Source organism: Anas platyrhynchos, chromosome 19 (genome assembly GCF_047663525.1).
Source record: "Anas platyrhynchos isolate ZD024472 breed Pekin duck chromosome 19, IASCAAS_PekinDuck_T2T, whole genome shotgun sequence".
NCBI lineage: Eukaryota > Metazoa > Chordata > Aves > Anseriformes > Anatidae > Anas > Anas platyrhynchos.
The window spans coordinates 11,409,242-11,425,304 of NC_092605.1; the positions used below are offsets into that span (position 1 = coordinate 11,409,242).

At 50.2% G+C, this 16,063-nt stretch overlaps 1 protein-coding gene across 1 annotated transcript in view; it reads left to right on the top strand.

Moving 5' to 3' along the window:
• Positions 1-2,112: 2,112 nt before the first annotated feature.
• Positions 2,113-16,063, top strand: part of SHISA6 (shisa family member 6) — a 254,479-nt gene continuing 240,528 nt past the window's right edge. The window contains exons 1-2 of the mRNA XM_027471237.3: positions 2,113-2,230; positions 2,316-3,251. Coding sequence (XP_027327038.1) covers positions 2,581-3,251 — 671 coding nt within the window. The 5' untranslated portion in view covers positions 2,113-2,230; positions 2,316-2,580. The remainder of the gene's footprint in view (positions 2,231-2,315; positions 3,252-16,063) is intronic.

Below are 16,063 nucleotides of genomic sequence, written 5' to 3' on the forward strand. Positions count from 1 at the left end.
AGAGGATGCTGGGTTTCCTCTGGTGGTGACTCCCCTCCCCAGAGCAGTGCCTCTGCACAGACCTTGGTACCTGTGCAAGGGTGCAGGAAACAACCTGATGAGAGAAAGACGCAGATTTGTCCATCCCGACCTCACGCACCTTGCAAAGCACCCACCTTAGAGAGGCAGGGGCAGGACACAGAGTTTCAAGGCAGCTCTGGGCTAAAGATCCTTGCCATGGTGATTTTAACAAAGCCATGCCAGGGAGCTGGAAGACCTATAATGTCTGGAGATGGCCTCCCAATAGGAGCCAAACCTGCTGCTTCCTCCTCAGAGAACAAGTAGGAAGGAGTCTGGTTTGCAGCCTTTAACATAAGGTTTTGTGGTATACCAAAATAGGAGCATTGTCCCCAGAGGGAGGACAGATGAGCTGGGCTCACAGCATGCGGGGTTCAGAAAGGCACCAGTGTTAAATCAGCTCACACTGGTGCTCACCTGGGTGGTGACATGCCACACGGGTCTCAGGCTGCCTCCTCCTGCCTCCCTTGAGTTTGGGGTCAGCTGCTGCTGAGGTCTGGGCACCCCAGGCTGTAATTTACCAGCGTGACCTGGGCATGTCTGCAAAGTCCAGTGCTCCTATGGTAGAGCGGGTCTTCTCGAGGAAGAAAGAGACAGTCTGATGTCAGTCATCCCCAGCACCAGAGCAGATCGAGATGGCAGAGCTAAAGCTTTCTTTGCCAACCTCACAGCCTGTGGGCTCTCCTAAGGGAGTCTCCAGCCGCGAGCTGTGGGGATTTAAACCTATGTTTAATGAGTCACAGTGTGTGAGGTACAGGGGAGGAGACTTTTCAGGGGTGGTTTCTCCAGTCCTCCTTCTCCCCCTACACCACCCTCCCCACGTCCCCGAAAGCCGCTTGTCTGCAGCTGCGGGGCATCACTTCAGCTCCGTCTGCGTGCACTCCTCTTTGCTGTGATTCCTCTCTGTCCTCTGTGTGTCCTTATAGCTGGCAGTGCCTTGTATGTCTTCAGGAAATGTTTGTAAAGGCTTTAGTGTAGTTTGCAGTGGGACATGGGGGAAGCACCAGTACTTTGAGGAAATTCTGGCGTGGGGACCCAGCGGCTCACAGCACTGAAATCGCCTGTGCTTGCAGGAAGCTTGCTCAAAGATACCTTAAACAAACCAGTGGTGGCTGTGCCTGGATCACTCTGGACACAGATAGCCCATTACTAGCCCATCTGAAGGCACCCCCAATCACCCTGGAAAGGAATTGGTTCAGAGATGTGGGGAGTGCATTGGCCAGGTTGAGGGATGCCTTCTCCTTTGCCCTGAGGGGAAAAGCTGAGCCTGCACAGCAGGGAACTGGGACACAGCTGGAGTGGGCGCAGGCTGGTGCAGCAATTGCTGTGAAGCCTGGGGAGGCATCTCCCTGCACAGGGGGTGGCAGGGCCAAGGGGCAACGCCTGGCAGCACTGGGTTCTGCTGTGGGCACTGCCCTGGGACAGAGACCTTCAGAGGAGGTGATGGAGCTCTGCCCCTGAGCTGCCTGGGGACACCCGGGCTCCATCAGCCCCGGCAGCCCATGCCTGTCTGCAGGGCTCCGTGCAAACAACCTGTACACATTTATAGGGCCTGCTCAAACACACCGAGGGGCCACACATCCCACGCACTCCAACAGAGAATGTAACCATGCGTCTGTCCCCAGGGTCCCTAAAACCCATACACACCTACAGGGTCTATGTAGCCTTCAAACTTTTGCAGGGACCACCGCGTTCCTGCACTTGTGGGGACTGTAACCTCACACATGAACGCCCAGCGCACACACTTGGAGGGACACACGGACTGCACACCTACACCCCCTGCATGCCCCTCCGGGCACCGCCGTCCCGTGCACACCCACGGGGACCGCACAGCCCGGCGGGGCCGTGTCCCCCCCACCCCCCCCAGCCCTCCGAGCCCACGGGCACCGCGCACGGCCCCGCGGGGGCACGGCAACCCATCCCGCACCCGGGGCCGGCGGCGGAGGTGTGTGTGTGGGGGGCTGCACGGTGCCCCGGGCGGGTCGGGGGGCTCGGGGGGGGCTCGGACCCGGCCCGTCGGCGTGCGGTGACGCCGGCCCGGAGTGATGTAAGGAGCGGGCTCGGCGCCGGTGGGCGGGCTTAATCCGGAGCGGCTCGGTACGGCTCGGCTCGGCACGGAGCGCGGGCAGCCCGCCTGCTGCTCGCGGCCGCGCTGCGGTCCCGCTCCGGCATGGTAAGGCCGTGGGCGGGGGGCGGGCGGGGGCGGGCCGGGCTGCCCGGGGCGCGGCGCGCTCTGACCCTCTCCCCGTCTCTCGCAGCCCCTCGCCGGAGCAGCGCCGGCCCGCGCGGGACCCCGCCGCCTCCAGCCGCGCCCCGCCGGGCTCCGCCGGGCTCCGCCGGCATGAAGCGCCCGGCGCCGGGCGGCCGCCGCTGAGGAGCCCCCCGCGGCAGCGGCAGCGGCGCCCCCGCGCCCCATGGGGCAGCGCCGCGGCCGCTGAGCCCCGCGCCCCCCCCTGCCCGCCGCCGCCCCCCGCCACCGCCGCCGCCGCCGCCGCCGCCCCCCGGCCCCCGCCTCGCCCCGCCATGGGGCCGCGGCACCTGCTGCCGCTGCTGCTCCTGCTGCTGCTCGCCCTGCAGCTCCCGGCCCCGCCGCCGGCCGCGCAGGCGGCCGGGCCCCCCCGCGCCAAGGGCAACCGGACCCAGGGGGCGGCGGCGCCGCGGCGGACCCCCAGGCCGGGCAAGGAGCTGCTCAACCAGACGCTGGCGGGCCCGGCGGCGGCCGCCCCCACGGCGCTGCCCGGGCGCGGTAAGGGCAGGACGCCCCCCGGCGGCGGGGGCGGCGGCGGGGGCTCGGCCCCGGCGTACGAGACGTGCTGGGGGTACTACGACGTGAGCGGGCAGTGGGACAAGGAGTTCGAGTGCAACAACAGCCAGACGGGATTCCGCTACTGCTGCGGCACCTGCTTCTACCGCTTCTGCTGCAACAAGCGCGCCGAGAAGCTCAACCAGAGCCTGTGCCGCAACTACAAGAGCCCCGAGTGGGCCCACCCCACCACCGCCAGCGGCGCGCTGCCCGCCGACGGCAGCAACGGCGCCGACGGGGACGCCGACAAGTACGACCCGGACAAGGACAGCACCAACGCCACCGTCTACATCTCGTGCGGGGCCATCGCCTTCGTGCTCATCGCCGGCGTCTTCGCCAAGGTGGCCTACGACAAGGCGCGGCGCCCGCCCCGGGAGATGAACATACACAGGTGCGATGCCGTCCTGCCCCCACCGCCGCCTCGGGACGCCCCTTTGCCCGAAGGTTCCCCCGCTGTGCTGCTTGCCCAAGAGTTTTCCCTTTGCTCTGTCTGGCTAAGGGTTCCCCCATTGCATTACCCGTTCCACTGTTCCTCCTCTCAGCCAGCAGACCGAGGTCTTCCCAGCTGCACAGCCTGTCCAAGAGTTTCTCCTTTGCCCCACCAGTCCAAGCATTTCCCCTTTGAGCCAGGTGTCTGAGCGTTCCCCTTTTGCACTGGCTGTCCGAGGGTTCCCCAGCAGCACTACCTGTCCAGGGGGCACCCCTCCAAACTATGTGTCCAAGGCTTTGACTCATGGCCACTGCCTGGCCATGAGTTTACCCCTTGCGCCACCCTTCCCAGCATTTCTGCTTTCCATGGGTTGTCTAAGAGCTCTCCTTTTGCCCCTCGTGGCCAGGTGATTTTCCATGGCACTGTCACTTTCGAGGGCCTCCCCTTGAGCCACTCACCCCAGGTTTTCCCGTTTGCGTGGGCTGTCTGAGAGTTCCCTCTTGGCACCACCCAACAACGGATTTTCCCTTTCACCATCCATCCAGGGTCCCCTCCCTTGGTGCTGTCTGTCCAGGCACAACCTCTCCCCTTGACCCATTCCTCCCGACCCCCTTCAGCTTCAATCCCAGGGACCCGTCCCGGTGCCCCCTCAGCCCCCAGCAGGGGGGCACTTTCCCTTGCCCTCCACCACCCCCTTCAGCACCACCACTAATGGCCCCAGGGGGCGCTCCTGGGGGTCCCCAACCCCACGGGTCCCACCCTGTCCGCCTGAGGAGCCGCACCCCTGGGGCAGCCGGGGAGAAGTTGAGGAAACGTGCAGGCAGTTGCTCTGCGTCCTTCCACCAAGTGTCTTTTGCCGGGCAGCCCCAGGGCTATTAGGGAAAGCAGTGGTAGCAGGGAGTGTGCATTTTCTTCCATTGCTTTTTTTTTCTCTCTTTCTCCCCTTTAAATCAGATAACTCAAGCTCATAGTCCTTTATGTCTGACTGCTAGGGAATTAGTTTGATATCCTTTTCTCGTTGCTGCTTTAACATTTTTAATCAGAGAAAACTCTTTTGATGTGTCAGAGAAAAGCTTGTTTAAAAGCAAAAGCTCAGGCTTCCATGATACTTCTTTTGGACAAGCACATGTACGTTCTCAGCTCGCATTCAAGTCCCTTCAAATGGTGTGTACTTCTAGTGTGCTGGGAATCCAGGAGGTTCCCATGTTTGAACATAAATTGTCAAGGAGCTTCTTTATAAGAACAGCTGTGAGCACATCAGTGAGAAAAGTCCGTGCTTCTTGCAGATGATGTTCCATAGAAATTATTTTAATTAAGAACTTTTAATCAAAACAAGTAAAACCTTGGATCATATTTTTGAGACTGAACTTCAAATGCAGTCAACATAGTCTTAGGGGAAGATTTTTAGCTTTTTATACTGAAAAAAGAGGTGAATGACGCAGTTTTCATTTATTTGGGAAGATGTGTTTTATTTAGACTCCTTGCTTTATAAGCCTACACACACGGGGGTGCCGGCTGGTGTAAATTGCCGTTTCCTCAGCAAAGCCAAAAAGTAATGCTGCTTTATACTTGCTAAGGGTTTGGCCCATGTATTCCACCACAAACCCCATCACTGCAAGAAAATAACATTGCAATGTTAGAAATATTGTAATAACTCTTTGGTCACTTATGTCTGTGCAGGTCCTGAAAACAGCATAGTCAGAAAATGGGCTCTTTAAAGTATTTTCTTAACCAAGGGCTAGCTCCCCAAGTGTCCAGCACATTTGGCTTTAAGGCAACTTTGCCTGTGCATTATCTTCACAGTAAATTTGGAGATCTGGCTTGCCTGTCCATGTATTACTTTTGCTCTAGCTCCAATGAGCTACGGGGTTGGCTCCTTTGAAATCAGAGACAGTGTTGCCAGACTTGTCTGAATTATTCCTGATGTTTTCATTTCTTTGATGCTTGCTTTTCTTTATTTAGATAAGTTCTGGTGAAATGATTCACCTCTGTGTAGAAGTATGAATGGCAGATTGAGTGCTTGGAAAGCTTGACTTTCAGTGCATTTTAAGGAATTGATTGACTTCTATAATACAGTAGCTGGTAAAAGATTATACCTTTCAGAACTGTGTTACCTGAACTTGATCAACATTGCAGGATGGTTTAAATATTATGAAGTGCATTTCCAGCAGACAGGGTCTGCACTATCTGAGGAATAATGCTATCTGTGCTCTAAGCAGAATGTAAATGTGTGGAGTGGAATGGTTTGTCTTTGTTTGCTTCTGAGAACTGCTGCTGCTGAGTAACAGGGAAAGAGAAAACCAGAATGTCGTCAGGTATTTATATCTGTTTGAGGCTGTGTCAATTGGAGTTAAGTGTACCATCCAGAATAATTCACGGTAGGGATGACATGTGCGTTAAATCTCCGTGTGCATCCTACCAAAACCTCTGGAATGAGGAGAGCAAGAGTTTAAACAGAAATCCTTGCTGTCCTAGAAAGAGCCCATTGCGAACAGTATCCTACACGTGGGGAAGATTAAGAAAGACCCCCCTGCACTTCAGCATAAGCAAGATCCTGCTTTAAATTTCATTTCATTGTAAATGGTCGGTTAGCAGAGCTGTGTGTAGATGCTGTTTCTCTGCTACCTTCTCATCCAGCTTTTACAGAAAATCCTTATTAACTCCATTAGAATGAATGTTTTGATGGAGGCAGGGCTCATTTTTCTGTCTTTTGATAGAAAGGAGGGTTTACAAATCCACAGGAGAACCGTCACTCTCATGTGGAATGAAAGGCTGACTGTGCGCTGCGATACGTGTGTGCATTTCAGAGCTGAAGATCCGGTCCTGCTTTCAGGCACCACCATGCACCTTTAAAGCAGAGGCACTGCCGTGATCCCGGGCAGAGCAGTGCCAGGAACTGATACTTAGGTTCATTTTTAAGAGCAGTAAGTGGAAGTGCTTTGAAAAACAGGAGCTAAAGTATTCATATTTTACAGAAACACTTGGAATGTTTTAAACACAGCTGATTTTTTAATGATTATAGGATCTTAATGATTATAGGATCAGCCTGGCCATATGTGACTGCCTCTTGTCTGGATCTTGCTCTGGAGTTACACAGCCGGAACTGATGCATGCTGGGCTCCAGAGAGAAATTGGGGCTGATTTCTGAGAGTTATACCGAGCAATGCTTTGTCTGCTCGTAATCTCTGATTGCGGGTTTGTTTTCATCAGTTTGTCAGTTGTTTTTTTTTTTTTTTTTTTTTTCTCAAGCATTTCTTAAGTGAGCAGACTATTTGGTTTATTTTCAGTGCAGGAACGAGTTAGGGAATCTTGTGCAGTGAATGAGGAATATCAGCTATTTGTTTTCAAAGCTGGTTGTGTTCTGTAGCAAGGAGGGGTGACCCAGAATATTTTCCTCCCATGGTCATGACCCTAAATCCCCGTGCTACAGTACATAAATAATTCACTGTTAGTACTATCGCTCTGTGACCCCTATTTAGCCCTCAGCAGCAGGAACCATTGCACTCATTGCTCAGTTAGGAATGCACAAATTGGAAAACTGTTTATAGTTTACAGCTAGGGTTGGAAATGTTACTGATTGCTTGCCGCATGGACAGCCGAAGCCTTTGCTTGCGAGCCAGAGAGAGCTAGTAGCAGTGGTGGCCCCGGGGCGGCGGTGGAAGCCCAGCTGTTCTTGCGTAGCTGTGAGAAGCAGCGCTGGGATTTTTCCCAGCAAATGAGCTCTGTGCTCTGCTAAAAGGCCACTCACTGGCTCCGTCCAAGCACGGCGTGTGTGCGATGAATGTTTTGGCTTTTGAAAGGGAGAAGGGACACAGGCGCCTTCTGCTCGGAGTGCTTCGCAGTCCCCTGCTCCCAGGGCGTCTTTGTTGCTGCAAAGAGGAAAGATATTTGTGCTCCTCTTTTCTTCAGTCCCTGCCCGCGCATCCTCCGCTCTGTGAATAACAACAGTGACTGTCTCTATAAATGAACATCCTTTTCCCAAGTAGGCCTTGGTTGTTAAATTGATCAGTTTCTTGCCGTTTTCACTCCGCAGCTCTGAATTTCAACAGGAAATGGAGGCAATGGATCTGTTTGTCCACAGACCCAGGAACGTGGTGTGCACAGTTTTGCACAAAGCTTAAATACAGGAGGTTTTCTCTTCCTGTAGGGTGCCCCTCACCATGGCTCTCGGACCCTGTGGTTGCCAGAGGAGTCACTGGAGGGTAGCTGGTTTCAGCCCTCTTTACGAACAGCGGAGCTTGTCACAGCTACCTGTCTCTTGACTTAGTTTTGTGAATCACAATCACAGCTAGCTCATCCAGCTCTCCTCTCCACTGCCATACGTTGCTTGAGCCAAGCAATCAAACCTTGTACCTCCCCAGGGCAGGGTGAGTGCTGCGAGCACATGTCTGGCCATGGGGATTGCACGGAAAAAAATATTTCTGTGATTCTGTCATTATTTTCTTTCTTTTTTTTTTTTTTTTTTTTTCCTGCTGATTTTATACTCTGCTTATTTTTACTCTGCTCTGTCTCATTCAACCGACTTGCTCACATCCCTTTCAGCTGCTCCTTGCTCTGCTTTGTATCCTTTGTTCCTGATGTTTCTGAGTCTCGGTCATGTTGTCTCAGAGCAGGTGCCCATGACTAGTCCTGCTTCCGGCCAGCACTGCCTTGTGTAGCTGCTGTAGCTCCCGACAGGGAGAAGCCCCGAGCCTTCTGCTGTTTGACAGTGATGGGCTGCCCCTTCCCAGTGAGCCCAGCCAGGGCAGGATATGTGCACCTATGTGTGGTGTACCTGGACAACCCCTCTTTTCTTTTGCTTCACTTACACGTACTGGGGAAACCTTGGTCTGAAGCTCTGGTCACAGTTTTGTAACTGGGCTGTGCTGTGCTTTCCACATGAAATCTGCTTTGGAAAGCCTTTGGTAACAGCACAGAGACTCTGGCTGCCCCTGAGTTTTCTCCTTTCTTTTTGAACTTCTCCCAGTAAGAGAGGCTGCTTTCAAAAACCATGCTCCCTCCATTGAATCCTTTCAGCGTCTCTCATATATTTGATATTTTTCTGCTTTCTAATTAACTTCCTCTATTAGTAACCCTCCATCACAAGGTGCCAAGGGAATCCATCCCAGCTCTGAACTCGTTTTCTTTTAGTCTCATATCCTTAACTACCAGTTGATCTCTGTGTCTTTGGAGATCACAAGCCTTTTAAAACTTCTGTTTCACATAAGAAGATCTAAACCCTATCAGGAAAACCAGATCATGGTGGTTTCTTTGCCTGCCTTTGCCTCTACTCACATGGGCAATCTGTATTTCCTTAGATCTGGGTGCTCTGTATTGTGTTGAGGTCTCAAGTATCTCATTACCCAGGCAGATAAGCCTGAAATTCTTTCACAGCAAATAATTTTCCGGGCTTTATCCCTTGCCCCAGTCTCCTTTGCTGCAATGATAGGGATTTTTAGAGAAAGTAGAGTCTGCATCAGTAAATTTAAAGTCCTTTAGTTGTACCTACAACATAGACTTTGGTGCAAAATAGATGCCTTGTGCAGGAAACTGCTTCTGTGTGCAGAACAACTTGGCTTGTCTTTCAAAGTGCTGCACATCCACCAAGTGCTCTCGCTGGCTTAGTGCATGCAGACACAAGAGCACAAGCAATAGCACACTGTAAAACTGTATGAGGCCTAATTCCTGTAGATCTTTATCATTCTGGAATACCTGCTCTTTTTATTTTACCTTCTTTCTCCAACTAGGACAAGTGCTGAGTTCCTTTTCTGTACAACAGCACCGCTCCCAGCACTTTCCAGCACCCAAGCCTGCTTTCCCTGGCACGCCGCTTCACCAGGCTCTCCCTTGTGCTCTGGATAAAGGCAGGGAAGGCTGGCACCAAGTCAGAAAGCTTCAATTTTTACTTTTTAATGACAAAAGCTTTGCATAACAGTCTTTCTCTTTGGACCCAATGTGTCACTTCTCAAAGGTTTTCATACTATCTGTTGTTTAGTGATTGTAGCAAATTCCTTGCCCACGTCACAATAAGAACTGGACTTAATCAACGTGTATATTAATGCTAGAGCTGTAAACTGCTTGAGTAATGTGTTCAGTTTAAGCACTGCTGCCATTTAATATCCTAGATACAGAATGAAGAACCTGTCCCAAAGACAGGAGCATTATTTTCCTGTTGCTGATTTCATCTCACATTTAAAGACAGGAGATACGACGAGCTCACAGCAAAACTTGTGTTCTTGTTTCAATATAACTCCTATGCCTCTTCTGTTTCAGCAGAAGGGTATGTTCCACATACCTACCTCCATACAGTGGATGCATATCCATAATGTAATTACATCACCTCTGTGTTAGCTTTGAGTTCACCAGGAATACTTCCAGCCTCATTCTTTTGTCATAAACGGTAATAAGGATCCGCCCCCTAGCATGTCTGTAGTTAAATTTTCAGTGATTTTTTTGATTTAAAGATGGACTAAATTCCAGGAGCTTCATAGATAGTGCTTTTTCAGAAGACATCTGACTTTTCCTTCTTACATTTATTTTTAAGAAAGAAAACTTCCTTAGCTTTATTGAGAGCAGGAACTTTCAATGCTTTGCTCTTGGGTGTCCTCATGCTTAAACCTTTTTCCTTCTTAATGTCACGTGTGTGTTCATCCATTCCTGTGCACATGCATACACTCACAGACATACTCAGGCATCCTCTGTGTGCCCCCTTGAGTTACTGCAAATGACCATTTCCAGAGTTCCTCCCCAGAAACCCTTCTCAGAAGTTGCAGATATTTTCACTTCTCAACGCAGAGACCAGTTATCTCTTTTGCTGACCTGGGACTTGTGTGTCTATAGCATGCTGCCCAGCCCCTGCACCTTCAGAAGCAGTGTCTGAAGGGGCGGAATCACTTTCAGCCCTCCAGGTCTGCATCTCCAGGGTTTGTTGGCACCAGCATCCCCATGTGTCCCTCCATTTATTGCTCTGCAGTGGTTTCTCAGGCACTGCTGTGTAATCAGTAAATGCCTCATCCTTCTGGTGGCAAGATCAAAGATCACCCATCGTTTGCAGGTGATCTGGCTCCTAGCTGGACAAATCACCTCTCACAGCCTAACTGCCTTTTTTTTTTCTGGGTTAGTAATAGGGCACAGGGGAGTCTTTAACCTCACTCTTTTTTTTAAGGACTTTGTAGTGAAATCCTGGCCACGCTGAAGTCAATTGGAGTTCTGCCACAAACCCCATCACAGCTATGCTTTTAGCAGGCTTTTAGCTCAGCCAGACGTTGCTCTTTTTGTTGTGCTCTGCCAGATCCATTTGGTCATTCTTTTTCTATTCTTCCCCAAATTCACAGGGACTTGGAATAGGCAATTCTGTTTTCTAACACCCCCCTCCTTGCCCACACGTGAGGAAGTCAGATCCCCAAGAGAGAGGATTTTCATAAGGCACTTGACTGAATTTGTGAGTGTACAACCTGCACTACTGAAAACAGTCAATCCCTTTTCCTGTCCACCATCTGCAGAGTTCTCTTCTCCAATCTGATTTCCCACAGATGACATCCTGGCCTTCTGGAGTTGCCAGCAAAGCTCCCCATCTCTTCAGTAGAAGGGAGACCTGTGTCCATGCTCACACTATCAGTTGGTGCTGGAAACCCGTGGATATTTGGAAAACAGGACACCACTTTCTAAAAATACTGTGGTGAAGGACAGCACTCCTCCAGCCTGCTGTTACCTCACTGGTAATGAAGACAGGAGGTTAAATTTCTTGGCGGGGTTGGTGAATAGGCAGAGTGTGCTTAAGCAAGCTGATCCTCTGCAGCCCTTGCAAGTTTTTCTTCTCTCCAGCCGCGAGGTCTTCAGCCTCTGTAGTTGAGCGTTGCCTCTGCACCATACTCCCTCCTCTTTTCCCCTTCTGCTGGCTGATGTCTGTCTAGCTGAGGCAGGGGCTGTTCTTCCTTCTGCAGATCAGAGTCTCTACCAAATAATATATTTTACTTTATTATAGTCATCCAGGAAGCGATGCCACACTTCAGGACACTGTTAGTTAAAGGGTTTGACATGCACTTTCCATGATGACATGTAGCCCCAAGATTAGGTAAAATAAGGCAGATAGCAGGGCAGGTTCTATTCTGTCTCTCAGAGCTCATTTCAGAGGCAAATGCCAAAGTGTTGCAAACTCACCTCTTAAAGCAACCATTCCTTCCTGTTTCAGCTTTTTGCTTCTCCCTGTCTACCTAGGACCTGTTTGTTTTTTTTTTCTTTCTTTTTTTTTCTTTTCTTTTTTTCCCCCCCTCTCTCTCTATTCCAAAAGGAGAGGGTTGTATGTGCACTGGAGGTAGCCTGTCAAATGCAATCCTTCTCTCTTATCTTCATGGTGCTGTCCCTGGGGCTCTGACATGAGTTCTGCGTTTCCACAGATCCATCCTGCAAAAACCTGACCAGCAGTCAAGGGTAGCTGGGATGTGTGTGTTCAGGTGGAGCATCCTTGGCTAGTGGACAGGGCACTCAGCTGGGAAACTGGGGGCTGTGGTCCCAGCCCTGTCCCAAGCTTTCTCAGTGATCTCAAGCAAATCCTTTCTCCTTCAGTGCACAGAACACTGGAGAGCAAGGAATTCCTCCCCAGGGGTGCAGGAGACAATCAAATCACCACACCAGTGTTGCTGAAGCCAGGAAGCTGTGGTGGTGCTGCCTGTGCAAGATGGGAGGATTTCGATGTTCCTGTAGGACCTGGCTCTCAGCCTGGGCCTGCTCTCAGTGCCATTGCCCAGCCTGAGGACACCCCACTGGAGCTGTTGTTTTAGGGTGGGTCCAGAAGGATCAGGATGTGCCTCCTACAGGGAATTCCCTCTGCTGTGTTTTGAGCCTATTTCGTTGTGGGGTCATGGGTCTGCATCCTCCTGTGGGATAGTCCGGGTTGGCTGCATGAACTTCACAAAATCACTGAGGCTGGAGATGCTTCTGGGAGATTTAGTACAGACCTAAAGCAGGGCCAGCTACAGGAGGTTGCCTACAGCCAGGGCCAGTTGGATTTTGAATGTCACCAGGGACAGAGACTCGGACAGGCTGGGAAACGTGTTTCAGTGTTTTGTCACCCTTAGCACAAAACAGTATTCCTTGTGTGTGAATGGAGTTTCCTGTACTTCAGTTTGTGTGCACAGCTTAGAAGAGCCTGGCTCCTCCTTTACACCCTCTGTCTGGGTTGTTGGCACACATTGATGAGGGCCCCGAACCTTCTCCAGGCCGAACAGGCCCAGCTCGCGCAGCCTCTTGCCCATGTAGGAGGTGCTTTAAGCCCTTCCTTGTTTTTGTGAGCCTTCACTGGACCTGCTTGAGGATGTCCATAGTGAGCCCAGCACTGGATGCAGACCTCCAGGTGTGTCTCACAAGAGCTGAGTAGAGAAGGATCATCTCCCTTCAGCCTGCAGAAGCTTTATTGGCAATTTACTTCCCTGTTGCGCAAAGAGGATCCTCTGTCCCAGCCCACATCAGTATGCTCCACATATCTGCTAGACCCTACCTGTTCTTCAACGTGGTTACTTCCTGTCTGTTTCCTACATTTTACCACCCTTTCTCCTCACTTTCTCCTTGTTCTGTTTTCTTTTTCCATTACCCCCTGCCATTGCCCCTCTCCCAGCTTGCCCTCGCTCTTTTCTCTTTTTGTCTGCTGATTGCATCCTTCAGCATCAAGGTCCTAGCTAACACCCAACCTTGCTGCCCTCCTGCTTACACCATCCCCTTTGTCTCTTTGAATTTCCAACAAGCCGTTTTTTCCCCTTTTGAAAATGGCCACAACTATTTATCTGCACTAGGGTCCTTGTGTTTGTCCCACTGTGTTTCTCTCCTAAGAATTAGTCTGAAGTTACACAAGCTCATTACCTGGGATGCCTTACAAGACATCACTGGGTCTGCTTCTGTGTTGCTAGTCCAGCACTGGTCTGGGATAACATCCCTGATGTCAGTACCTCTGTTCTGGGTTTACATGGAAAGAAGCTTTAGTGTTCTCACTTAATAGAGGTTAATGAAAATGCTGTTGTAAATTGTTATCCCAGGATATGATTGCACAGTTACGCAGCTCAGGCCACTCCACCTGCTGCCACAGGTAACACATTCTTGCAAGTGAGGTTTGTCTCCCTGAGATAAAACCCGTGTCATAGAATGATTTCTGGAGTGCCTTATAGCCTGGGGCAGGTGAGTAGGATGCTGTTGACATCAGTGAGACTAATTGCACCCAGATGGCTGCACGTGCAAGACCCAAATATTTCCAGTGACTTTATTACCCTGCTTGAAGCTTTACCCTGAAGCTTTTTCAGTGGATGATTAGATAGGTGTACCTGAAAAGCTCATGCTGACCAAATCCTTCCTCAGTAAGCATGACTGACCTTCCACCAGTGTGGGATTCAGCCCTCTGTGCTTTATGGAAATCAACTGAATCAGACACGGAGATGTGATTGAATTGGCAAGGAACTAACCAGTTTGATCCAAGTTTGACTCTCACCTCCACCTTTAATGTTTTGTTCTGCTGGTGCTGAACAGTGTATTTTCCTTCATAAACATTAAAGAAGAGGACTAAGAGTTAGCAATCAGGACACACAACTGTGTCCTGACTGGTGTGCTTAGAGATATATACTTTTGGCACGGTTGAAGTCACAGTATTTTAGTCCCATACACTCACGAGCTATGCCTTGCTTTTGATGGTTATGTTCGATTTATCTTACGTGTAGCCTGACATAGCAGACATCACTTTCCTGAGTATTGACTGTGATAACCTCAGTGCTCCTGAGGGTAACAGTCTCCTCCCTGCCATGTGGCTGGCACCTGGCTAGAAAGCATTTTCTTGTCATGTTCTGACCAACACCTAACCCAGAGAGTAGCTCTTGTTGCGCCTTCAGGAGGAAGAACAAAGAAGGGAGTAAACTCATTTTTAGCATCTGAGCTGTGCTTGTGCTGGTGCTGAGGACCAGTGGGTTCAGGTCCTGTCTGTTACCAAGCAGAGATTTATGGGGAATTGCTCGCAAACTGGAATATTACCCAGACATGTGGTTTGCCCTCGTGGAGGGCAGCAGGTTCAGGGATTGCCTCTCAGGGAGATAGAGTCTGAGAGGCTGTCTGGCTCCAGTCCTACCAAAACATAGTCCCTTTAATTGCCTCAATTATTTTTAGTGAATGGAGGCAAACTGTCCGCACTTGAGGCAAGAAAGCTAGTTCTTAGGACTGTATCAAACCCCACTGAGAGATCAATAATGCTAGGAGAAGAGACAACAGAGTCAGAAGAAAAAACGTGACCTGCAGTGTGAGGTGTGAACTCAGCATTATAGCAGAATTTAGGTTGGAAGGGATCTCTGGAGGTCCTTTGTCTTGCCATCTACTTAAAGCAAGGCCAACTTCAATGCTAGATGAGACTGTTCAGGGCCTTATCCAGCTGAATTTGAAAATTGCCAAACATGAAAATCCCTCAGCCTCTCTGGTTCCCCATTTCAGTGTTTTACAACCCCACCGTGGCTTTGTTTTAATTTATAAGTAAGAAGAGGTTCCCTTACTGCAACCTGTGCTACTTCCCTCTTGTCATTTTGCTGTGCACCTGCAAAAGAGTTTGGTTCCGTTTTCTCCACAGCTCCCCATTAGAGGTCTGCGGATCCTCTCTTAGCCTGTTCTTGTCAGGTTAAGCAAACTCAGCTCGGGGGAGCACTGGCCTGTGCTCTGCCATCTCCATCCCACCATACTTCGAACTCCATTTCCACGTCTTTGAGTTTCCTGTACTGCCTCTGCGTTCCTCACCTTACACAGCCCCTTCTGAATGACCTGTCCTTTCCTTCCCAGCTGGCTGTTATTATATTAAGCTAAGTGGTATATAGTGTTTTAGTGCTATCCACGCTGTCATCGTCCTCTGTGCTCTAAGTGATTGTACTCTCGACACTAAGAGTGTCTTCTGCAAGTGCTCAAAATGAGCCCAAGCCTCTGTGGGCTAGTAAATAACGGTCCTAACACAATCCATGTGATTGAAAAATGACTCTTAGCATTTCTGAACTGCACATACCATTAAATGGTCATCTGATGCTTAATTTATCTTGGAGATACATACTAAGGGCTCAGTTCTGCCAACCTACCGTCTTAAGAAAATGTGTTGTCTCCAAAGGGGTGTACTGGATCCTGGTGCCAAATAGACCTTATTAACTTCCCACATCCTCCCCAGTCAGCAAGAACAGTACTACAGTGGGGAGGTACTTACCTAGAAAAGCCATCGGGTCTATCTACTGGTGGCTGAATGGATCCTCTGCTCGGGAGGGAACCGTGCAGTACCATGTAGGGCAGGGATTTGTGCTCTGATGTGCCTGCACATGACAACATTTTTACTCCATATGTATTGTGTGTGTGCATGTATACACATCATGTAAGTGGGTATAGCCTCTATACCCTCTGTACAAACAGTAAATAATCAAATAACATTAAAAAATATTCTTATGCTGTACAGGGTGGGTGTGAACTAATGTATTCCTGCTCTGGAGCCTCTGAGGTCTTTCAAGAGGTTCTTCTGTAGAGCACATTAGTGTTGCAATTCATTATGTACAAGGATGGCAGTCTGTAAAGGAAATGATTTGGAAAATGGAATGGACTCAGGTCCCAAACTATTTCTCATATAAAAGACCAAAAATATGGCATTTAAGAAATGCGAGGAGGTATGAGCAACACCATCATCATTCTCATCAATATGCAATGAAGGAATTTCTCCTCCTTACATCTTTCTTGGTACCCGAGGTGACATTAGGTAGATTCCTTCTACCAAGAGAAAGGAACCTTTCAAACTCCATCATCTTTAA